Source organism: Diadema setosum, chromosome 9 (genome assembly GCF_964275005.1).
Source record: "Diadema setosum chromosome 9, eeDiaSeto1, whole genome shotgun sequence".
Classification (NCBI taxonomy): Eukaryota; Metazoa; Echinodermata; class Echinoidea; order Diadematoida; family Diadematidae; genus Diadema; species Diadema setosum.
Window position 1 is genome coordinate 16,690,715 of NC_092693.1, and position 27,125 is coordinate 16,717,839.

General features: G+C 38.8%; 1 protein-coding gene across 1 annotated transcript in view; it reads left to right on the top strand.

Moving 5' to 3' along the window:
* The window catches only part of LOC140233555 (hepatocyte nuclear factor 4-gamma-like), a 47,798-nt gene that overhangs the window by 17,811 nt on the left and 2,862 nt on the right, over nt 1-27,125 (top strand). Inside the window, exons 2-5 of the mRNA XM_072313680.1 lie at nt 20,316-20,555; nt 24,844-24,959; nt 25,974-26,129; nt 26,828-27,071. Coding sequence (XP_072169781.1) covers nt 20,316-20,555; nt 24,844-24,959; nt 25,974-26,129; nt 26,828-27,071 — 756 coding nt within the window. The remainder of the gene's footprint in view (nt 1-20,315; nt 20,556-24,843; nt 24,960-25,973; nt 26,130-26,827; nt 27,072-27,125) is intronic.

Below are 27,125 nucleotides of genomic sequence, written 5' to 3' on the forward strand. Positions count from 1 at the left end.
CAGCAATTGTACAAAAGCCACCGTATTATTACAGCCCATTGGAATGTGTGTAGCACACAAGCACTATAATGGTATTTCCCTGATAGCTATCTGGAATTTCCCCAACTTAGATGTGCGTATGTTGACAACCATGCATTATTTCACTTCTGATTCATGTTCACTTCAATTCTGATTCTGTTGTACCAGTTTTCTGCGTATCAAAGTGATCTTAAAGGGTGTGTACAGTTCTGGTCGAGGTGAAGATTTAGCTTTTAGCGTTTTGCGAGATATTCAGAAACCACTCTATGAGATGTCAAAGAGCATGCTATTCTAAGGGGTGTCAAAAGTTTATTCGATGAAAATCGTTTTTTAAATGGCTGAGATATCCAAAAACAAGGTGAAACAAAGAGATCCTAATAAAGTTGTGGCATGTTGCCTTTCATTATTAGCACTTTTTTGGATATCTCAGCCATTTGAAAACCAATTTTCATCAAATAAACATTGAATCCTTCTTAAAATTACATGTTCTTTCATATTTCATAAGAGGCTTTTCATTATCTCACTTAGGAATGTTCAAAACATGAATTCCCACCTCAACCAGTACTGTACAGTCCCTTTAAGCCTGGAATCTGCATTAACCATGTTTATACCACCGGAAACTATATTGTGTACCATCATTAATGTTAATGTACTATATACACGATATGTTTAGCGAGTCTAAATTTTTGGAATCGGGACTTCCTGATGATTTCGTGAGTGGTTAGATTCGCGATCGTAGAGTACTGTACTGATCAGAGAAATACGTGTGCATCACATTCATATCAGGATTGGAGTCATTATTTTCACGTGTCTTTAATTTTGTAAATAGCACCTGACTCGCAAAATTCACGAAAATAAAAACCTTGCGAAATATTCGGCGTATACAGGTATTAGAGTAGCAGGCATGAGAGGATTAAGGTATAGGTTGCATTGAGCCTCTGTGCCTTTGACATATCGGTAGTGCAGGTGTCAAGGTACATACAGCATCCTGAGGTTTGTTTGGGTTCAGAGCTTGGTAATAATGTGTACTCTGGCGCAACGGTGACAAGAAATGTACCATGTCTGGGTCCAGGCAGTTGATTTTTGTACATTTCCCCCTAATTCTTTTTCTCATTCCTTTTGAACGAGCTCAAAGGTTACATTACTACCACAATAACAACAATACAAAGGTCAGCTGACTTCCGACATGACACAAGCCCCTTGACTTGCTACTGTATATGTCTCCCCCCGTCTGCCGCAGCGATGTGGACGTTGAACAATGCACCCGATCCTGGGACATTGACCAGTCTCTAATACCACATGGGTACAAAAGTGCACCTGACTTCAAAGGGCAAAAAAGCCCTCTTCTTGATAGAGTAGAAAGAGACATGTGTTGTTTACTGTTTGTGGATCTGTACTTCATCATTCTAAAGCCTGTGGATGTGTACTTCATCAATCTAAACCCAGGCTGGGCCTAAAACTCTTTGCTGTTATGTCCCAGCATCAATATCAAAACTATTACACTGTTTCATATCATATTTCGTCTATGTCTGTCTGTATAAATGGGAAGCTGTTGAGAATAATTTCATCAGAGACTAATTCTGATCAATCAACAAATAATAAACAGCTGAATGATCTAGCTGTCAAGCACATTTTAAGTGGTATGTATATTTGACATTTTTGTTCCATGTGTCACTGTTGTGTACAGAAAATTTCCATGATAATAGACTTTCTTAAATTAACTTTTACAATTTTGGATCTTAGAATCTGAATAGTCTTTCAAGAAATTCTTAAAATATTTAACTAATACTGCATATTTCTCCCCCTACAAGTTACATCTTGCAGTAGTGACCGTCAGATCTTCATTGAAAGTAGAAAATAAAAGCGTAAGTCTGCGATAGCAAGAATAATGGCCACCGTAAAGTGGAAAAAATTAATGAATCGCATTTCCATTGGCAACAGGTGTTTTAAACAGAGGTGGCATTATGTAGCGAAATGGTGTGTATGTATATGTAACACATTCATTGCTGTGAGCACCGAAGACCAACAGTCTGGTCATACACAATAGGCAAAACCCTGTAATAAGTCCCTGACACACAGTCAGTTTATAAATGTAACTACGGTATTGTATTGATATGGAACCTCTTTTTCCTTGACACTGCCATTGTGATTTAAAAAAAAAAAAAAAGGATTAAAATAGGAAAAAAAAAATATTGGAAAGTTTGTCTTGTATACCAGATACTTAGTACAACCCTAGATCACACAGTCTAGAGGAAAAATTCAGTGCATCTTTAAATGACTTCTTTGATAGGCATATCACAAAAATGTCATGCACAATTCAATTCTCTTTTTTTTTTCCCCACAATGACGAATACAGAAAATAATATGCAAGGTCTTCTTGGTATATTTTGCATACAAGATGCAGTGTGTTTTCACTTGGTACATTAGTTTGAAATTTGTATGCGGAGAGTTTTTATTTTATGGTGACTGATATTTGGTGGAATCTGGAAGGTTGGGGGGGGGGGGAGTTGTGTGCCATGGAGTTTACCTTGTTACAAAACCTACCTCATGTGCATATCAGTGCTTCACACATGGTTAACTTCTGATGATGTGGTTAACTTGATGAAGACTGACGGTGCTCTACTTTCGCATGCTATAATCACTGTTTCAGGCATATCATAAGATACTATACACATTGGAAACACACATTTATTTTCCCTGACAGCCTTTTGCACCTCATTGCTCTGTATTGACTGTGTTCATATATGTTACCAATAGGCCCTATACAATTGTGTCCTTGTAAGCTATAATATTTGTGGGAGGATAATGCAAATTGTTATGATATAAGTTACTATGGAGACAGTTTTTTTTCCCTTTTGGGTACCATAGAGCTCTGTTCCCACACACAAGCCCCATTATGTGTGTCCTTATGTTCCATAGTTTGAAATAACAACCAGTTCTTCCAGGGATTGTATGTGGACAATACACAATTCCATTGCACCACTAGGCTTGTTCTCTGATGCGTGTATAAAACACACACACACACACACACACATACACATATGCAGGCTCTTTTCCGTCTGAGGCGCTGTTTTAATTCTGAGCAGCATTTGTAGTGATTAATCGCATTTGTGTCAACCGGTTTGCGGTCGGACTAAAACACCCCCTAGCACACATCCTGGCTGTTTTCCCCTTGGCCTGGCTGAGAGCCACGCCATGTTTACACACCCTGTTCACCCTAGTTAGTCTTTAACTATTTACGATTGTTCCCCACACTGTAGGAGGATCACCCGCAGTTCAAATATTCATAATTTGCCCCCCCCCCAAAAAAAAAAAAGAAAAGAAAAGAAAGAGAGGGTTGGAAAAAAAAACCCCTCCAGATTATTACTCCAGCAGTAGAAAAAATCTGCAGGAAGTTCATTGAGAAGGTGGAATGAGAATGAACTATAGTCCTACTTCTGTCTGTGTTCATCACCATATTCAGACAACACCTTTGACCTCAGAACAACTGTATTTTGAGGAAACTCTGATCCATGCTTTGAACTACCTGTGATAGTCGTTAATGCATTTCTCTCTTGCAACTCATCTGTTCCTGTTAGTGTAGCTGAAGAAATCATAAAAGTAGACCACCTGAACTGAACTTTCTTATAAGCAATGAAACTGCAGTAGGTAGGTCGCTGCCTGATGTGAATTTTGTGTGCTGCTTTCATGGCAAAATTTCTGAATTCTAACCTGACATGTCACTCATTATTTGTGTCATCCAAGTAGGTTGCCATACTGCTTTAATAGCAAAGTAAATCAGCAAGTAGAAAACAAGGCAGGTGGGTTGATTCACATTAAATTGTTTTGCTCAGGCGAGACAAAACATGCTGTAAGTGGGTACAATTGTTTATGCAAACCTTGGTGTACGGTGGCTGTACCATGGCATACAATCATCATTTTTTTCTACACTAGCTAGGGTGACAAAAATGTTATGACCAGTCAGAGCAGTTCTGAAGTCTGTATTGTTATTCATCCATGTATTCCAAATTATGATTAATCACTATTTGAGTTTTGAAAGTCCACACATTTCTCTCGGGTGAAAAACAACGTGTACACACAGATATCTATACATGGGACTACATTTTGAATGATATCAAACATCTTGACACTGAAGAGACAAAATCTTAAGTGCTTTCTGCAACATTCTGTCAGATACTTTTGTCCATATTACTTCATATCATACCAAAGTTATCAGTCAGTGGAAAAAATGAAAAGTCTCTACTATTTGATCACAACAAATCATCAGCTGTACTTAAAACTCATAGTAGCAGAGAGTATAGGTTGTACATTTTTGCACTCTTTGCGCATGAGTATCTTGTATTAGAGATATTGATTTGAGGGATTCTTACGTGATTGATTAATTTTTCTACAGAGAGGATGACAAATATGTGGTGTTTCATGCATTAATCAATGAGTTTCCCTGTACCATCACAGACACATGTTGAAGATAGTGGGATATGTCTTGAGAAGCCCCTTTGATACTGTGTTTGACAACTTACCAACATTCAGCAGTCTTACATTTCATAATATTTGTTGAGGTTCACTGACCTTTCAATAAGAAAATCATTTAGAAAGGGAATTCCTGTGAGTGACTTGATTTTTAAAAAATAGTTACAGTTGTCTTGATAATGTCCATTTTTTTCTTTTCTTTCTCTATACATAAACACACACACATGTTTCTGATTATGTGCATGCACATACGTTCATAAATGGATAGGAGGAAAAGATTGATATATTAAACCATGTAAGAGTACAGAGTATAATCCCCCCATGTAAGTCTATCATTACTTAGCCATGCAATATTGTGAGAATGGAATGAATGTTGAAAGTAGAATTCTTTAGATTTTGGATGTGAACAGGACAAATATTTTAGAGGGCTTTGGTGGGTCAGTGACTGTCAATCATGAGGCCCCTAGCTGGTTCAAATCGAGATTCCATGTCGATTGGTTAGCTGATCGCTTGCATGCATTGCACGTCACTATCATTCAAGACGTATAGTTCGAAAAAAGATATATATAATTGTGCGATCTATCGAAAGATTCGGGTGATCGACCAGTCTATTGCAAGTCATTTTTGTTTTTTGCATACTCTTTAAATTTTACGTCTAAACCCCAAGAAATAAAAATCAAAAGTGACAAAAAAATTCAAATATTTTGCGGAGGGCATGTCTCAAAAATATTCTACCAACATAACAAACATAATAATCAGGGTATTGGTACTCTTTAAGGTGAATTTATTTGTTAAAGCCATTGGTCCCATGCTTCCTTAGTGACAATGTAAAACAAAATAGTTCAATTCAATTTTGTTGCCATTTATTAAATCAGCTTTAACATCATTTTTTGAACCGGTGCGGTATTGTTACTAGATTCCAGATCCTTGGTGAGACTGGAAACCCTCGCGGATGTTTCCTGGTTGAAGTCCACATACTGTACATTCTTCCCAGCTTTGTCAACTTCCAGAGTCCATGAACACAAAACAAAACAGAAAAACTGTGGGTGTGATGATCAGACGAGAGAATAAGCCCATGGAGATTCATACAAACACTGTGTTTTGTTCTGTTTTACTTATTGTCTGCCATCATTGTGTGTATGTATGCCTTTTGGATTTCACGCATCAGCTGTGGTTGGTCGGAGAGCACCTTTCCGGTTGAAGTCCGGAACGTGGAGCTCCCCGTCTTTGGAAGAGCGTTTCAGTTCCCTCCGGCACTATCATAGTCACCCCACAGGTGTCATAGTCCAATTTTTGACAGGAAAAACAAAAACCACCAAAGGAATGAACCTATCAACTGACAAAATATTTGTTGTTGTGGTGGGGGGGGGGGGGGGGAGGGGTAGGGGGGACAGTGAAGGAATAATGACACTCATCTGAATTAGCATCACCAGAAATGACTGTTGTTTACCTTATTCTAGGCATATCCAGGAATTGTTAGGTGTTTAATTGTCACCCAACAAGCTGATTTCCCCTGGTGAAAGTCCAATGCGACTGTCAGTGTCAGTCCATGTGGTATTGCAGGGAGCAGTGAAGCCTTGCTGTGCACTTTTCATCGACACCCATACGTTCACATATATATGATATTCCTTTCATTAGGTGCAATATGAATCTGCTTTGCGGGGGGAAAATAGCAGTGAATTATATACTGAAAAGGAACCACATGGATGATGGCCCTATTCAGCAACCCCCAGCTAACGCAAATGTACTAGTAACCAGTTTTTCCTTATAATTTATGTCATTTTTGCATCCCAGTTTTGCAAAGATTCTGAATATGTTAAAAATACTGTCAGTGGCATGTATTGTGCTAACATTTCTGACTGCCTGTAAGAAATCAAATTGAAATGTAAATCAGTTTTATGAGTCCTGTTTATTTCATTATATCATAATGGCCATATGAAGAACATTGCTGTCAATGTTAGATGCTTTGGGCAATATACATTTTGAGGGTTCTTTTTCAGTGCTTGTGACTTATGTTTTTAAGTCATAGAATGGCTGGAGTGGCAAGATATATCATTTTGATAATGGTCACATGCAGAAATGAAAAAAAAAAAAAAAAATGACCATGAATGATGGGTTTTTGCATTCGTAGTGAACCACACAAACATGGGTTGGTGACATTTGAAATGATAAGTGCAATTAATCAGTTTTACCCCAAAAATTATCATCTAGTGAGGGATTATCATAATATTGGTAATGTATTTGGGGGGAAACTTGTGCACAAGTACATGTATAATTTAATGTTCTCTGAAACCCTGTCATTATGTATAAATATAAGAAATTTTTCCCTTTGGTTTCTCAGAAGTATACTGGAGCCTGAAGAATATGAATTACTTTTAAAATGTCAGTTTGCTGTTTTGGCAATATTTTTCATCGTTGGTGATCTGTATTTTTGCCCAGTGATACAGATTTTTTAATTTTTTTTTTTTTAGTTAGTTAATCGGTCATCATGCCTGTATGCTACTTTTGTGAGCAGTATGCTGTGCAGCATGCACGAGCAGAGCAATGTCTGAAGTTAAATTGGATATTTTCAATTTCTGTCTCTGTGACCTACTGGTAGATCCATGCAAAACTTAAAAATAGAATTCTGGGATGAACTCTTGTTTGCATTGTCTGCTCCATCAAATTTTGTGCGATTTACATGATTTTTTTTTTTTTTGCCCATTAACTTCCCTGAAGACTTTTTTTTTTAATTATACATTGTATTTTTTTCCATCCATATGTCATGATTGATTATGTTGGGGATTTGTCCTTACTTAGTTTAGTCATCTGACTCACTGAGGATTTATAAACAAGCCTGACCTTTTAAGATTTAAGTAGTCATTACATTGAACATGAGGACATTTGTAAAGAAAGCACTCATCACTTCTGAAGTAGGCCTTAGAGCAGGACGGGGCTTTTTGCTTTTTGCACATTATCTAGAGCACAATTTCAAAGATGAAATCTATGAGAGGGAATCATAAAAAAAAGCCTCTAATCAAAGGCTTCAGAAGTTTCTATTGCATTTCTCGTTTAGTCTTTGCTTTTAATAGAGCTGTCTATGTTTGTCAGTTTATAAAGTATAACTTTGTGGTTTGATTTATGTTCTTTCGGATTTGCAGCTTGTGTTTCGTTTTGAGTAAAGCATCAGAAAAAAAATGATATTTGAAACTTCTCTTTTCAAGTCTTATTGAGCAGATATGTTCAGGTAATATTAGGCAAATTGCTAAGATTGTAACAATCATTACATATGTTTTTCGTTTGAAATAATTGCCTATGACTCACATAATTACATCCAGTTGGAATTTGTATGATTTCCATTAAATCTTGTTAGTCCCTGTGATCAAGAATATGTATGTCATGTGTGCAATCAGTATGGTCCATTTTCTCTCATGTAACAACTTTTAACCAAATTTATAATAATTGTGCATGTGACATACAAGAGCTTTACACCATCTAAAATACTGTAAAGGAGGCATTGTTTGCATCCATTTTGATTTCATGAGAGCCAAGAATCACGAAATTAAGATGCACGCAAAAGTTTTTGTCTACACATTATGCTTTGAATGCCAGTGACACTTTTGCAAAAATTTCATGCTGAGGAAAAGACCATTGACTCCAATTCATGAAAATTTCTTGCAGCGATAATATCTTGATGTGCAGTATGTAAAACCGTCTACCCATTACCACCTGTCATGATTTTGCATCATAGGTTTTTACACACCTCGGTCCGTAGCACTATTTTTCATGCATTGCTTTAATATGTCACTTTCATGTGTTGGTTGTGATGGAAGCAAATTAGGATTGAAAGGAGCAAAAGCAGTAATATCATGTGAAACAAGTTGAAAGATGTAGGTTTCGTCCTTGTGGCTTTCCTCTTTGTATTCTAAATCTGCTCACAGTCATCAAAGAATTAAAAAAAAAAATGCTCTCATGATAGTAATAGTATGGTATTCTCTGAGGACGGATTCTAGTATATGGGTCTCTCCCCCCCCCCCCCCTTCTGTTGAACTGCAGAGATTGATGTATGGCTGAATGCATTCGAGTCATGTTTATTCAGTCTGTCATGCTCTGTTTGGTTGTGCATTGATTCCCAGTCTCACATCTATCTATAACCTCCTCATTGCTTGCTTTACTGTCAGAGGCAGTAGAGTAGAACCATGGTGTGGAACAGGTTGTGATGGGTCTATCATAATATCATCAGCAAAAGGCCCCTCAAAAATATTACATGTGTATCAGAATATAGCAAAGTATATTGAAATATTGTATTATTAAGTATTACTACATTATATATGTAGATCTTTGATTTTTAGGTTGACTGAGAAAGACACATTATACATGATGTCATTTCATAACATTTAACCATGAAGATGGATTTCTTTGGTGATATCTAATAGAAGCCTTGCTAGTTTTATCTGGAATCCAAACAGTAGTAGACTGCTACTATTTCACTTTTGTGTAAGATTTATGGTACATAAGGAGTGTAATATATGATGTTTGATCAGTTTTTACTGAAACTCGATTTGCTACATGAAATGCTGATACCAGCAGAGGTTTGCTTGTTTTATTTTGTTATGTTTGTTTTTCAATGGACAGCCATTTCATCTTACTGCGTGTTTCTGTGGAGAAAATGCTGCCACAAAGTGACTTCAAAATGTCCCTTTACTCCTTTATGTCGTGTCATTTCGTAATGAATAGGGTATTGTTCTATAGTGACATTACCAACAAATCTTCATTGTTTTAAAAGGAAGCGTTGTCATATGTGCTTTACTTACGTTTTGATAGTCATTCCTCTTTCAAATTAAGTGTCATATCTTATGGGGAAAACTCTTTACTAGATTGCAAAGTTCTGTAAAAGGGATTATGGAAGTAACTAGGAGATCCAAAGGAAGTGGCCTGCATTTAAAAAAAAAAAAAAAAAAAAAAAAAAAAAAAAATCCCTTCATAAAGGCACTGAATGGAGTCGTATTGTACTGGCACATGTTTGTATGTGTAGGTGCGCTTCCATGTGGAACTCTACGATGTGACTTGCTATATTGCTTTCACATACTAGTCTTGGTCCCAGACTTTTTCTTGACTTGCTACCTTGTGAGAAAGATTCAGTGGGAGCGCTTTACAAAAATCCACATACATGCACACACACTACCTCGTTTTTTCCACTGAAATAAAGTCCCAAATTCTGTTTAGCTGCAGCTCAGCAAGACATAGATGTTCACAAGGCAGTTTGATTCAAAAGCAGCATTGTAATTTGAATTTCGAAAAATAAGATGTAGAATGTCCAGGCTCCAAGTCCAGGCTAATATTTCTAGTGCTCCCCTCTTCGTACTTGGTGCTTCCCAAATTCAGATTATAGATGTACATAGACATGTATCAGGGCTTGACATTAGTGGTGGCCTCGGGACTCGGTGGCCCAGGACCACTTAATATCGATATTAGGCCACCAAACTTTTGAAAAGCATATCTTTTGGTGGCTTGATCAGGTAACTAAGAATCAAAATAGACTGCTTATGTTTCCTTTTAGAGTGACTCTACACTTCTTTTTCGAGCCTCCAACATTTCAGATTCAGTAATGTTAATGGCCAGAATGGGCACACAGAGAAGAAAGTTGATGTTGAGCCCTGCATTTATGCCCTATGACATTAAGTCATTCTCAGTAACAGTGCTAGTACACACAACATTATGGACATGTGTCTCCAACTACATGTACTAAGGAGATATTGTACTTGTAGCAGCATGAAGCATAATATGCATAAGTGATATGATTTTACAAGAAATCAATGTTTTATGTATAATGTTGATAGTCAAATCATTTATCTTGTGACATACTGCTAATTTTGACAAATATTATAAGAAAATGTCTTTGCCAATGTAGATTTGGAGAGAGGGGACTGGAGGGGGGAAATGAAAGTTGAAATTTTGAAAAGTTGACACGTGCTTATTGAGCTTGGCCTAAATTAACAAATTTTAATCACTTCCCGTCCCCCTTCTCCATGGTAACAGTGAGTGTCCCCAGCCTTGCAGGAGATGCCCGGTATTCGTTTGCGACCATGACGTGGAGTAAAGATGAAAAGGCGGGAAATAGAAGTATGATTGATGAATGGCTTTTATGTGAAGAAGAGGGGCGTAGGCAGTGTTTACTCAGCGTCTGTTTGACCCGATATTATGCCTTCAGCTATGAAATCTTAACCCTTTCTTCACCAAGCAATGTTGACTATTCAAGTCACTGGGTGTACAGCGAACAGGAAGGTGGCATAAAGTAACACAGTTGTGATTATTTGTAATAGCAATCATGTGGTAGCTATGTTGAGAGTTTACATTTGATAAGCAAACCCTCATCACTTTCAGTTTCAGTTTCTGTATTTCACCAAAGCAAGAAACATTTTTACATACTGACATTTATAAAAGCATGATTATTAGTATACAATTTCAAACATATCAGGCAGACAGGAAAAAAACAGACCATTATTTCCTTTGCCAAGTCAGATAACTGCAAGATGAATGCTTTGAAGGTTGAGGAAGCCCATTTGCTCACTTGGCTGTAAGTTCAGCATTTAACCACCATGTCGGTACCATCAGCAACCGGTCTATACATGTAATGTGAATAGCATTGTGAGGTGATGGGTCTGAGAGGGGTAATGAGGTGTGTGACAAATAAAGCTGTGTTGGCAACAGGTGACTCAGCAGCCCCCCTATTGCCACGATTGACTTTAAGCACACATTGTAAAATGCACATTGCAATCTAGGAAAAAAGGGGGGGGGCGAGAAGAAGCGATGCAGTGACTTTAAGGGGGTAGGAGGTCAGTGAACCTTAAAAATAACTATCATGTAAAAATACTGATAAAGACTCCATAAAATGATGATACTTCTCAGGTATCAGGGCTATTCCTGTGTCATCCCTAGATTTTACATTCTCTTGCATTACGTGCAGTATCTCTGTTTTACGTGATACCTTCTTTGCAAAGTCTGTCAGTTTGATTTCCTACGAGGAAAGCTTGTCAGTGCACATAGCTGCACGGTGTGAATAATGAAGAATATATGTCATGTCATGTCATATCATGTGATTAATTTATGTGCTCAGAGCCGCTATCTCTCCCAAGTGCCTGTAGTGCAGCCGATTCTTCAAGGGGACGAAACGAAAGCTGTTTGCTGGCAGGAGATGATATGAGTTCATGCTAATGCCAGCTAATTGCCCTGATAAATTGTGGGGGAATATTCAATCATTTACAGAAGCACAAACAGATTTTCAGACATGTCTCCGGGCGTCATTTCTAAGTTTCCCCTGGCGTTATTACAACGTGCTGAGGTAGTCAAGCTCTGGACGTAGATTACTTAGCAGTTCTTGATTTCAAGCTAAGGCAGAACTACACCTGCCTGGAATGTACTTTGTGAAAGAGCACTTTTACTTGTTAAAAAAAAACCCCAACAACTACACTATTGGGAGAAAAGTTACAATAATGGACATCTTTGAGAACATAATTATCAAGCACCTGAAATATCCCCCATAGTAACGTTAGGAACATCTGAATTTGTGTCTTGTGTTTTGGACTGTTTAAAAGCAGGGTGTATAGTCTAGTGTTTTAATCAACTTTAGATTTTCATTATCTGTTTTCATTATGTGATAAATTTCTGTGTACTATTTATTCTGTGATTTTTTTTTTTTTTTTAATATGTGATACTTTTTGCCAACTCATTTTCTACCATAACATATGTCATGTAATGTGTATAATGTTTGTTCCATACACACCAGGTACTATAGGCTGTTGACATCTTATTTTGAAGCAGATGACAGTGGACTCACTGCGTGTTATCAACTTTTAAATACAGAATATAGTGCACTGCTTGTTGGGCAATATATGTGCACTGTCATGTGTCGGCTGCCAGCCAATCGTATGGCTCTTAAGATCCCTGTCTTTATATTGTCTGATTGTACTTATAATGTAATGGAAGCACAAAAGGGGTCTTCACCATCATCTGCTCTTGTATTGACTGGAAGAGGCACACATTCTTTCACGGTTTGCCACAAAACGTGTTTGTCGCTGGATTTGAGTGGTGGTGCCCTTCCACAAAGAGATATTTTCATCATATCCTCGGACGGGATTTTGCATGCATCATTTGTGCATTACACTTGCGCACAATACATGACGAGATTGAATGAGGGCTGATGGAGCAAAACATGCGAGTATGTCGTGGGGAAGATTGAAAAGACAATTGCATCATGGGTAATTTAGATGGGGAGGATGTTTCAGAGGGAATTATACAAAAGAGGAATTCTTGTCAATGTTTTTCTGCTTGCACAATGTGTAAAGTGATATCACTTTCAGATGCAATTTTACTCGATGTTCAAGTCTCCAACTGACACAGTGCACATCTTCGCAAAACTTATCATTTGTGTCAAATTTTTTTTTAACCTAATCCAGTGGAATGTACATTCATCTTCGTGTAAAACTTGTCCTCAGGAAGTCAGCAAGTCATTACAAGAATATATAAATGGTAATTGTAGCAAGAGTTCACACTAGCTCCCCGAAGGGCAGGCGGGCAAGTGAGTTTGAAGTACCCTGCCAAGATGATCCCACCCCCACTCTTGTCAGGGAGAAACTTTTCATTTTTTTTTTTTTTTAAATCTGTGGGAGTCTCCTGGGAATACCAGATAATGAGGATTACATGTAGGTGTTACCTGGGATGCCAGGGTTCAGTGGTTTCAGTGGTTGCTTGATGTACATGGGAAGGTCAAGGGTTTAAACCTACATATGAAACTGATGTTATTCCCCCCCCCCCCAAATACATCATGACTGATTGCTTGTGAGAAAGGATGTGGCTTTAGGTACTGTAGATATGTAAGCTCATGGCCCTCCAGAAGGGAATATGTTCAGTTAGGTCCTTTGCTGCCCCAGAAAGAATATCAGAAGACAAGATACCCATTTTGACCTAATGTGACCCAAAAGAGAGCAAATGGTATAAAATGGGTGCTGAGTGCTGTGATTAGAGCACCGATGTATACAAATTTAGATGAGCTGGAAGCGATACGTGACTGCCCTTTAGTAAGATTGACGCTCTTGAAGTAAAAATTAATCTAGGAGTATTATAGCTGGTGAGGATCTGTTACACACTTGTAATATCTCATTAGCTTGGAACAAGCCAAAATGAAAGTTAAGCTGTTTCCCTCAGCAAACAGGAAAAGGGTGGCCATTGTTTTGGGGGTGATCAGGTTGATAGCGGACGGGGAAACGAAAGCTAGAGCGCTTGGCATGGGCTGATTGCTACAAGATTTATGTTTCACAGGCTCGTCTTTATGTCAGGTTAATATCGATTAAAGGAACAATGACAATCCTCTGGTTTGAGGAGGTGGTGGGAGGTGTTTTTGTGTAACACAAGACAGCCAGCAGTCAGAGAACTAGAATATTTTATGAGTCAGCGCATTAAAACAAAATGGTTATTCTAGTCCCAGTGATAAAGAAGAATCGAGCACACTATGCTTACAGCTGTTTTATGCCCAGAGAGGCTGAAATATCCTGCAATTTTTCTCATTCCCATCATGTGACTTCCTCCATACAATGTTCTCATGAAACTACATGTATGATAGGTTGTGAACAGGATCGCAGTGAGAGTTATCCTTTTCTTTAAAGGATCCCGTTAGTCTTTTTGCCAAATTAGCCTTTTGGTTTGGCAACAAATTGTTTTCCCATACCTTTTTTTGCACATAGCCCCAGTTAATGTTTTATTTGCAACATTATTGATAAGTATCTCATAATTTTTAACAAATGTTTTGTAGGCATCACAAACTGTGGAGAATAGATGTCTTTTCTCTGCCAGCATCTGACAGATTTCATACATGAGTTGCTAATCATTAGACCTGCATTTGTTAGAATTTACATTCAATGTTTATTTCCTGCTTTCTTTTCAAAAGTGGATGTGATTGGAATTTACTCAGTTGAATTTGTGGGTCATTCAGCTGTAAATGATTACTGTCAATCTTTCATCAGTTGTTCACTTTTCTTAATGTAGCTGTGAAAGATATCAAACATTACCATGGATAAAAAGACAAACAAAACTGTATGAATGTGAAGTAATCAGGACTTAGTGAACTTTGACCCTACATTCTTGCAATGTTTTTAAATGTTTCATTTCATTGTCTGTGCTTTCCATGTATGTGGTTCCTGACAGTATAAACTTGTTTCATAACACAAAGTTATTTTTTTTTTTTGCTAAATATTGCAATACACCACTTTTCAAATGCGAGTTGAAAAAAAAAGAAGAAAACACTGAACATCATGCATAGCTGTTCATGTGTATGTGGAGAAATACACCAAATATATTTATTACTGAAATGCCCCAACGCATTCTTTACAAACTGGTTACTAAAGCATTTACCCAGTTATGATAACAAAATATTGTTTAATTTTCCCCAACATACAGTATGTAATTTTGACATTTTGAAGCTTTTGCTCCACAAAAGTTGAGAGGGGCTAGGATTTCACATGTGAAATTAGCTCATGATAACCTGTGATAGTGATATTTGCAGCTGAACTGCAGTGCTTATGTTAGCATCTAGATTATACTATCTGCAAAACTTTTGTGTTATAAAATACCAATGACTCATCAATTATCTCAACCACTGAATTTGCAAAACTCCATTCACACTGTAGCCAGTCCAGTACTTAAATAGTCCTTTGATTTGGATGCACAAGAATTCAAAACCCAGCTTAGAAGTGAAGCAAGTCCAGTATAGCCATCAGTGCCATCCCGATCGTATCTCTGGCATGCAGTTATTACCAGGTCCTCAATGCTTGCATTGAACTCACTGGGACTGATTGCATGAGATATATAGAATACCTTGATTCCAAGTAGGTCACCATTTGCGTGATTTGTCACCCTGCAATATTTTTCCTCGTTCTTTTCCCCCACTTGATATTTTTTTCCCCCCCGTTTAGGAAAAAAAAAAATGATATGCTGATACGACTGTTATTACTGCTAGTGTGGTGTCTATTGTTCACGAACGTCGAATGAATGACTGCGTACGATGTTTGTCTGTGTATGAAGCTCTCCCGGTGTCTTTTTACCTCAGAGTTCCCTCCCATTGCAGAATTTCCCCGTACTTTCATGGAGCCGTGGCCCCGAATGAATAGGTGGCAATGCAGCCCTATCTGGTAGAAAGGCAAAAGAAAGACTTGTCTGGCTCCCATAGCTGTCTCGTGCACGTAACACTGGTGATGACAATGACGATCCCGCAGCCTTCGGGCATTCGGTTCACATGAGGGTACAATGGAGGGATCTTGTCAGGATGTATACGGCAGACAGGCCGCAAGTCTCCCCTGCGGTTTCCGAGGTTGCGGCGCCATCAGAAAGTCTTCACAGAGAGGCCATTTTTATATGTGTCTGAGTGCCTGTGTTTGTCCGTGTGTATGTGTGAATGTGTTGTTGGTTTTTTGTTGTTGTTTTTTTCTCAAATGGCAGGGCTGATAATAAGGGTAGCATGCAAAAAAAAAACCCAACAGCAAATAAACTCAAAGAGAAATCCTATGGAATGACCCACATAGATTCATCTTCCTAGTGGAATTATCTGTTTTTTAAATGATAAATGATCAAATACATCATTGAAATCTTCTGAATCTGTGACAGAAGGAGGTAAGATGCTGCTTCCAAAAAAAAAAAATGTCAGTTGACATTGCAGTTGTGTACTTTACCACAGACTACCTGTGATGAAATATATACACACACACTCACACACACCTCGAACATATGCATATTTATTTGTGGCTGGTGATCTGACACCCATCAATTTCTACAAATCATACTTCATATGAATTTCATTTTTTTTTTACTCTCTACTCTTTTTTAAGTGTGAAAAAGTCATGCATGAAAAAGAAATCCATGTATGTCATGTTGCAAGAATTTTCCATTTCTCAATTTTTTTGAGATTCTGAAAGTACTCTGAATTGATTTCCAAAGAGTCTACGCGACTTTCTTGAACCCTCCCCCCCCCCCCCCCCCCACACACACACATATACACTTCCCCAATCTGTGTGTACAGTCCAGTGAAAAGAAGACATGACAAACAGTGGTAGCCTGATCCAGGAACAGCGACCCAACCCAATTGACACGACCCGATGACTTGCCCTCCTTTCCCCTCTGTGAAAACAATGCCTGCATACGTAGAAATCAAATAGCGCGGTTGTATTTTGGAACAGAATGCACTGGCATAGATCTCCCAAAATCTGCTTCGCTCGAGCCTTATTGGAATGGAGTCTTTCATTTGGTGCAGAATGGTATCAGCACTGCGGCCCGTTTCAGGTCATTGCTCAGAGACCATAACGATGTGATTGCGTGGCGGGAAGTTGTCGCTACATTAGACAATATAAATGACACAGAATATTGTATGCTTCTCTTGATGGTAATGCATAGAATGCTGTTATGGGTTGAAGATTTTTTGTATTGTATTCAGTTATTTTGCCACATGAATGTGAAATGTTGGGGGAGAGGTCGGAGTACATTTAGGCCTACTGCATGATGGGCTGTACAGGGATTCTCTCATGCTTGTATCTTTATAGTATATATCCTTTGCTAAGAATATCATTGTTGAAGTAGCAGAGCAAGGTTTGAGAAGTCTGTCTTACTTTCCTACGGCAAGCCCAATGCCTCGGAGACATATGACATCATACACTGATATATATATTGCATATTCTTTTCAAATCCTGTGTGATCGTAGGGATGGCAGGAAAAATCTCATTTCACTTTGGTCTTGGGAGATAAAAGTATTATTTTGCATGGGAGGGCAAACAGTGAGCAAGATTTGGTTTTGGTTGAGTAAATTTAGCTAGCTGTGTTTACTCTCCTTACTCCAAGCTCAGCCATTCTCTCACTGTATCGCTGTGGATCAGGCCAGACAGGGGCAATAGGAATCATTCACTGAGGTAAAATAACCAGTACCTCAATAGGAGGAGCCGAGGGGTGTTTGATAGGGACAGGTCAGTGTTTGGATTTGCGGTTTGCATATCACTTGTTCCTGCTCCTCCGAAATTCGCTCCCCATCCAACAGCTCGACAAGTTCACTTAACATTTCCTAAACCCCACCCCCTTTTCTTTGCAGGTACATCGTGCAGCTATGTTCCGTGATTTGCTTTTTCCTTTCTTTCATGTTTGACCCCAGTTGCTTAAACCAGGGTCAGAGTATAAATAGAGGCAGTAGTCACCATCAATTTTACAGATGACGATTATAATTGTACCAACTTGTACAGGAGGCTACTGTAAATATGAATATTCCCCGCCGCTCAAGTAGGTCGCCAGGTGTGCTAGACTCCAATGCAGTCTAGCTCAAAACAGCTAGGGTAATATGATCCGATGCAGATGGTTGCAGACATGATTGAAATCATGCATATTTTTAATCTTCACATCACTTTGTCATTAATCCTGGTATACATGCAATCAGGAAGGTAAACAAATAGTGTTTGCTGCCATTTCTTGTTCCCATTTTTTGAGAATATGGAAGTAATTTTCCTACGTGTAGAGCTGCAGCAACGTTTACAGAAAAGATTTGGATGAAGGGTATAAATTATATCTTTGGAGGGGCATCTCGCGTACAAAAGGACTCGTGTATCAAATCCTTTCAGAACACACTTCATATCAATTGAGTTAATTTCGTAATTTTTGAAGCAAACTTGAATTTTGATTCTCTCCGATGACATCTAGCCAGTCATGGTCTGGTAGTATTTTCCAGTTGAGTTTGGCTGTAGAATTTTTGAGCCTGCGTATGTAGTCCGAGTGGTTTCACACCTAAGAGAAGGCGTAGCTTAGCTAACCAACATGTATTCACACCATCGGATTCTTCTGTGTGCACGTATGAAGGGTTGCACGTGTGATTGACAGACTGCAGTTTGTGAGCTTTTGTTGTGTTGAAAGTTCATAGGAGTCAACGAAGAGTCTCATTCCAGTGTCTGTACACTCCATAACACATTTAGAGCCATGTTCCAGATATGGGGATTACATACAAGGACTTATGTAAGTCTGAAACACCCTCTTGATGGTTTCATGACTTTAAGGTTTCTCACTTGCAGTTGCCAGGAAATCCTGAGGATTGGAAATGCCCTATAGAGGCCGTTATTTGCAGAGATTAATTCCTCGCAAATATGCCCCCAACCTGTGATTTACGTCTTTCTCACTGGATAGTCAACAGTCATCGTGTTGACTGTCATGAACATTCTGTCGTCTGCTTCGTGTTCGAAGATGTTGAACATGGAGACATGAGGAAGGCGACAAATTTGATTTAAATAGGTACCTGATTTTGAACCCTGCGTCACGTTTTTTTTAAAGGAGACCTGCCTTCAATTCTGAATTGTTACCAGGAGAAAATCTAGATGAGATATTTTCCATTTGAAGGTACAAGGTAAAAAAAAAAAGTAAAAAAAAAAACCCACCAGCAACAACACTCACACATATACCGTTACATCTTTCGATCTTAATTTTCTCTTTTTTTTTAGTGGTCATGTAAACAACAGCAGCTGCATATTGATTTCATATTCTACCTCATTTGACAGAACAGTCAAACTGTCCTGTATGGATCTATCAAGAGATGCAGTACAGGTAGCCACCGTGAGAAAGGTGCTTTGATAGCATATTATGATAACATGCAAGCATTGAAAATTCTTGGGAGAGTATTTTGGGTCCACACTGAACTGACTCTGGATGTTATATCCAGAGACACATTGCTGCTTGGAGACATAGTATACTGTACATTCCTATGGAATCACTGTCGGGTATAGGAAGACTGTTGAGAAAAAAATACAGCAAAACTGGTCATGCCACATCTCAGTTACCACATTTAGCGTCATCACACCTGACCATTTACTAAGTATCTACCAGTAAAGTAAAAAATCATGCTGTCCTGTTTTCCATCTCTCATGTTTTAACTAATGTGTTCATGTGATAATGATATGCGTACACGCCATCCCTCATTTTTTTATCTTTAATTCATTTGCATCATTGTAAGAAAAATGATCACAGAGTCACAATGCCGTATTTATGTTATATATGCTTAATACAGAGTTTCAGGCTCAGATGCACGAACATGAGATGCCTGGGTATGGGAAAGGCTGAGTTATAAGTACTGTAAAACCAGACATTTTCGCATGCATTTTAATTTTACGCATTTTAATTTCGTGAATTTTGCAAGAGCCAAGATTCACGAAATTAAAATGCATGCGAAAGTTCTTGTCTATGTTGTATGCATTAAATGCCAGTGGAAATCTGCAAACATTTCACATCGTTAAAAAGGCCATCGTTCCCAGTTCATGAAAATGTCACGCCGCAAAAATATATTGCTTTACAGTATGTGCTCTTGCTGGTCTTTTTGTTTCGTAGCACCATTATTTTTCCAAAATATTTTTTTTTCCACAACACTTTGGATTTGCAAAGGAAGTATTTTTTTTTTATATAGTTTTATGGAGTAGTTTATTCTATGAGGTGTAGAAGTCAAAACTCTTTGGTATGATATGCAAGAAAAATGTCACATATTCGTTCAGGAGTTCCAAACAGAACCCAAAACGCGACTCATATTTTGAAGTCGTGACTTAGAAGATAATACAATAGAACATATTAGGACGAAGAAGCAATATTTCCATGTTTTGTCTTTGATTACTTTCTTTCCGTAAGGCCAGTTTTAGTCAAGTGTCTTCTGATTTGCTACTTCTGTGAGAATTTGTCTTCAGAACGACAATCTCTGGGTTACTTTTTGCCCTGCATTATAGAATTGGATGAATCAAATGTTATATTTCCTCTCTTTTTTTTCCTCTTTTTTTTTTTTGGCATTCTACCCTCAGTGGAACACGACCTGAATGGAACTGCATCCCAGTGTTCCATCTGTGGAGACCGAGCCACGGGGAAGCACTACGGGGCGGCCAGCTGCGATGGCTGCAAGGGCTTCTTCCGGCGGAGCGTCCGCAAGAGCCACCAGTACACCTGCCGCTTCCAGCGCAACTGCGTGGTGGACAAGGACAAGCGCAACCAGTGCCGCTACTGCCGCCTGAAGAAGTGCTTCCGGGCCGGTATGAAGAAAGAAGGTAAGGGGCCGTCGGAAATTCACACGCACGTGGAACGGTAATACCACACACAGGCCTGGACATAAGCAACATCTCATTCCTTAGCATAAACAAACACTCCCCAATACTCGCCTTTCAATACCCCACCTCCCACCCAGCATCGACCTCAACCTCCAGGATCTACTCCACCACAGTACAGTGACCACCTCAACTGCAGCTCCAGCAGCTTGCCAGCACACCAACAGAGGGCGCTCCACTAATTGCAAGTAGGCTCCTTCCAGGTCCGCACCAATGACACCAATCCCCCTCCTTCATTTGTTTAATTCACTTCATCTTGGCGACAGATGCTCAAGCTGCTCCAAAACATTGACCACCTGAGTAGCTAGCTAGTTCCTAGAACCTTCTTTATTTAAGCTTGCCTTGTCATTTTGCCTCTGACAAAGATTCTGCTGGGATCGAAAGCTCAGGCCCCTTTTGACTCCATTTTATTTAAGCTTGCTCAGTTTTTGATAGGAGCTACCCAGAATGCATTCAAACAATCTTTTTGAGGACTCTCACAAATTGCAATTTATATATTCTTTTGTTTTACACCTAACCCTGCAAACCCACACATTCAAACAACAAAATAGCCAGACCAGTCTGAGTACTGCCCTCATCATCTGGTGTGACTTCCTTAAAATGATATTAGGTAAGGTTGGTAAGATCTATAATGCAGGTAGAATATTGTAAAAGCTGTTATTTTGGCGTACAGATATTTTCATGATTGGATTAGTCATAGACTTTTTTGCAAGATATTATTTTTGTGATTTGACAATGAGGCAGCAGAAGTGGGCCAGTGCCTGTCCGTATATTCAATGCGATCAAGATCAGGTGGTGATATTTTTGCGTGTTAAGTCTACGTCCCAACAGCAATTTGTCAAATCGGTGAAAATAATAAAGCCCATGGCAGGTGGATGTCATGATTACTTTCAAAACAATGTCCAGATTAATGTTGCATGCTTTTACTAAGCTTACGGTAAGAACATTGGCAAAAGAGGGATCGTGTTTTGTTGGAATTTTCTTTTAAGCTAATCATTTCATAAGCAAAACTTTCAACAAGTCATCATTCGTAAAGTACATCTACAACTTTCTTGTGGCTTGTCTTCCAAATACTAACAAAATCTGTTAAAGTTATCAATGATAAGAAATGAGTGTGTAGTGTATAACCCTGTTAGTATTGGAAATAGCAATACCATAGAAAATAGCCTATGGTATGCCTTATACACTGTATAAAATGTCCCGGGAGGGGGGGGGGGGGATTTTATGTGTGTCAAAAAGCACTAAAAATGTAGCTTAAAGAGAGTGTTATAGGAAGTTGAGATTGTAGTTCACACTTGTATTTAGCAACCAAAAATAAAAAGAGGAAATTGTGTAGATAATGAGAGAGGTATCTCTTACCAATAAACTTTGGCATCACAGTTACCTAGTATTTCATGATCTGGATGGGGCAGTCATGTGGAGAGATAAACAGGAAAAGAGCCCTGACCTCCGCGGAGGTCGGTGGGATTGCCATAAATATTGTGTGTTGCTGACGATTGTAGGGACCTGGGAAATTGGGTCAGAAAGCAATTCAAGGAAGGTGCTGTACTTGCCTGGCCTTGTGCAGAGACTTTCAGAAAAAAACAAACAAACAGACAAATGTTTGATTCGTAGTCATTGATTCCAAAGAGATGAAGACACAGGTTTATCTAGTTTATTTGTATATTATTGAACATTTCATACATTCATTGTTTTATAAAGATTAATTTATTCATTAATAACAATATGTTATAATATTCTATATAATACAGTTAGTCTTGTAGTGTTTCTAACAGGATACTGTTTGATTTAACATATGAATAATGTGTGTAGTAATTTGTTGACAGACTCTACAAGTTGGAAATTGACTCACTATGTCATCAACATCGCGTATCGCAGTGAATCCATATTTCAATTTTAAGATTTATAGGAAGAAATTTTTGATCTGCAGCTGCACAGTCATAAACATTTCAAGACTTCTGGAAAAAAAAAACCCAAAGAGCATGTGTAGACAATATGATAGAGCTTTGAAGAGAGTAATTTGTTTGCCATTTTGCAAAATGTGTCATGTAGATGTTCTGAATTTCAGCAATAATGATTATACTTTGGTGTTTCATTGAACATTTGACCCATATTGTAGGAATGACAGTCACCATAGTTAAAAGTTACAATTGTTATGCACATTACACATTACAATGGGTATATTGTTAATTTCTTCCTTGATATAAATCATGTAAGTCTTTTATGTAAAATGGTCTGCATAGATACTGGTTGATGATTGGTCATAATGCTATCTATCATTTGATTAATGCAGCGAGGAAAGAATTTGTTACATTGTGAACAGTCATGTCATGTAAGGTAATATGATCTCAGAATTTGACTGGCTGCCAATGGGGCTGAAATGAAATAATATGTAGTTATGTAAAGTATATAATATAACAAATATTATCTTGTCTATCGTGATTTGACAGTTGATATTCAATTATGAGCTATATTTCTGTCAAGCGCAAGCCCTTTAGGAAAATATAACTTGTGGGGACTTCGCATGTTGTATTACAATGACAGACAAAGTGGTAATTGTAGATATGATTTCATCCCAGCTCAATCAACAGCCAGTTGAATTCAAGAATTGTATTTACTGAAGAGACGTCATTGCCTGCAATATGACAAATTTGTTTCTTGCTGCATAAGTCATGTCCTCCAAATGGCATAGTGTATCTCTTTAGGTGGCTATATGATTTCACATTCTCAGACACAAAATCTGAAAAAGTCATTTCTGTACAGTATGTCCAAAAAAAATTACAATTGGATTTCTGCATTGATAACTTCTGATATATGATTAAACTGTCTGAATGCTATTTCAAGGTCTAAAAATATGACATGTTACCTATATTTTGCGGGAAACCCCATTCAATTTGGTTAAGTAGTCACAGAGAAATGTGAATCATTATGAAGCATGTTGTGGATGTGATTCTTCCAAGTTTAGCACTTGGATGCCCTTGGAACTGCATATTAAAGGTCCAGTTTACCTTTGGGAGAAGTGATTTCAAAAATGTTCTAGATATCACATCTGATGCATATGTGTAGGTCTGTTGTATCATAAAGCATCCTACCATATGAAATATTTGCAATAAAACCTAAAATACAAGGAGATATCAGTGTTTTTCTCAATAAACCGTAACTGTACACGGTTTAGTCTGGAAACATTTTTATTATAACCATTGTTCACATTTTGTGTATTTAACAACACTTAACATCGATTATACGGATTCAAATTTCGACAGTGGCTGTTTCTATCCCTAACTCACATTTTAGAACTATTTTAAAGCACTAATGCTTTCATCTGCAAATGGTAAATTATGCCTTTAATGTGTGAACACAATAGACAGAACTTGGAGGGAAGGGATTTCTGACATGCTCTACAAAAATCCTTATTTCTCTTTGACCACTGAAGCAAATCGGATGGGCTTTTCTGCAAGACATAGACCCCGTTTACAGTGCGAGGCTCGGCCGCCGCCGAGCCCTCCTTCATTTCAGTGTAAACGCGCAAAAGGCCAAATGCAAGGCCAAAATTGTCCGCGCATTTGGCCTCGCTCTGGAGGTGGTCTCGACCGCAGCCGAGCCGCGGCCGAGCCCCGCTTTTTCTCAGTATAAACGCAAACTGGGCCAAATGTGCTGCTAATTTTAGTCTGGCTTCCAAACCCTCTGCCCGTGCTATTTCGCTATTCAGGATATTAACCCCCTCAACGTCGAAAACTAGTATAGTTTAAAGTGGTTTTGTCCTGCAAAGGATTTTTCCTTCGGCAAAGGCCTTTGCCCGAACGGCGACTTCGTCGCCACAGAATTCAGTTGGCAAAGGGTCTGAAAACCAGACTATACCAAATTGCGTTTGTTTACAAGCAGAGCGCCACTACGACAAAATATTGAAAGGTTTGAATTAAAAAAGCAGCCGAGCCTGGCAGTGTAAACGGACAAAATTGCGGGGCTCGGCCTCGCAATTGAGGCTGGGCTCGGCCGCGGCTCGGCCCAGCCCCGCACTGTAAACGGGGTCATAGGTAATAAGTTATAGTTTCATACCCTGAAATTGTATTTGGAGTGATTCACTACACTGTATTTTAAAAGTTATCATTGCGGAGGGTCCTGTTGTAATTTTTTTTTTTTTTTTTGGGGGGGGGACATACGGTATATATATGTGCTGGCCTTGATCCTTGCTGTGATAGAGATGAAACAATTTATATTGTCCTCCAAACAGCTGTCCAGAATGAGAGGGACCGCATCAGTACGAGGAGGCCCAGCTACGAGGACAGCATGAACAACGGGGGCGTCTCGATACCTCAGCTCGTCAATGCAGAAACCATGTCAAGACAGGTTGTAAGTTGGCAGAGAATTCTTGTCATCCAAATTACAGCTTATTGCAGCTTAAATTGACAAATTTACCTTCATGGATGTAAATAAGCCCAGGTCTGTTATTTAGTGTTTGAGTATAAATAGTCATGATAGGAAAATATTACACTCTGGTTGGGTAACTTGAATAAATTTATAGTTCGTGATGCAGCAACATCTCCCTGTTCATCCTTTCCTATTATACATTTCATGTTGCACAGACCGTGGGGTTTGTTCCACAGTCACATAGAATTCCGTTTACGGGATGTATTGGACAAAGTGCTAGTCAGCTAATGTGTACTGTACTTTTTCCATTCAAAATGGCATATAACATCGTCATCAAGGTTTAAGCATCATATACAGTGTACTTCAAATCATGCCAGTATCAATTCTGCTGATACTGCTCTGCTTCTCAGGTGCAGTGGATGTGATGTAAGAATTGCATGAGTCATGTAGTGCACAGTTATAAGAAGAAAGTTGAACACTGGCTCTCAAATAGTGTAAAGTCCATTCCAGAACTTATGTTAATGCATGATGCACTTTATTTGGATTGAAAGAAAAAAGAGCACTGACTTTAGATGACTTGGATTCCTTGAAAGTAGACAATATTGTCATGGCAGTAAAGGTAATTGTTATCAAAGCAGATATTATCCTCACACAAAATTAGCCTGGATGAATTTACTAAGGTAGTTTGAATATAGTTCTTGTATTTTATGTAAATTTCATATGCATATACCGGTAGTATACATGTCGTATTCTTATGCTCATAGATATCCAGTAATGAACACGTACTAACACAAGCATTTGAAGGATGCGAATCCATTGTGGTTGTTTAAGTTCATGCACTGAGCATCAACAATGGATTTGATTCAAACTACAATACATTTTAGTGCATTGGTGCCATAATGTACATTATAAGTCCAAAACAAGATGCAAAGTTATTGGGAGAGAGGAAATCAAGATTGCATCGATTCATCCCCCCCCCCTTTTTTTTTCCAGATTCCCTTGCCAGGAAACCTGTCGGACGGCAGCATAACCAGCAAAAAGATTGCCACCATGAACGACGTGTGTGACAGCATGAAGCAGCACCTTCTGGTGCTGGTAGAGTGGGCCAAATACATCCCCAGTTTCTGTGACTTGCCCCTTGATGACCAGGTAGAGTTCTAGTTTCTATTCATTATTCTTCTCTCCTCCCCTTGTCTCCCCACCACCCCCCTTTGTTTCCTTTTTGTTTTGTTTTGTTTTGTTTTGTCTCTTGCCAAAGTAAAGGCCATTTGTTTTTCATTATAGCTGAAGTGAAATACAAGAGGACACAATTTTTAGAGAAATGATAGAAAGGGAAGAGAGAGAAAGATATCACGGATAGAGAAGAAGAGAGATAGGTAGAGAGAAGAAAAGTGAGAGAAAGAGAGAGAGTGTGTGTGTGTGTGTGTGAGAGAGATGTCTGTGTTTGCATCAGTGCTTGTGTCTGTGTCTGCGTCTGCGTCTGTGCCTGTTTCTTTGTAGTGTGCTTATGTCTGTGTTAGTGTCTGTGTCTTTGTAGTGTGCTGGTGTCTGTGTTAAGGTTTGTGTCTGTGTCTTTGTAGTGTGCTTGTGTCTGTGTTTGTGTCTGCATCTATGTCTGTATCTGTGCTTGTGTCTGTGTATCTGTGCTTGTGTCTATGTCTGTGCTTGTGTCTGTGTCTGTGTCTGTACTTGTGCTTTATATAGATAGATGTACAGATTGCTCTTGGAAACATTCCTAATTTTGCTGTGTGAATGTCAGCAGCCCCGCGGAAGTTTCTTATGTAAGGTTGTTCGCCAGTCACCACCTCGCTGGTACTTATGTTCTCTGTCTCGTGTATTTTCAACAGGTGGCCCTTCTGCGGGCCCACGCCGGTGAGCACCTGGTCCTCGGTGCTGCCCGCCGGTCCCTGCCCTTCAAGGACCTGCTCGTTCTCGGTCCCGATGTGATCCTCCCCAGACACTCCCAAGAACAGATGGACATCCACCGGGTGGCCAGCCGGGTCCTGGACGAACTGGTCACTCCCATGAGGGAGGTTTGTCTGGACGACCACGAATTTGCCTGCCTCAAAGCCATTGTCTTCTTTGACCCTGGTCAGTCATTTTTTATTTTTTTTTTTTTTGTCATTGAGGACACTCAAAGAGTGT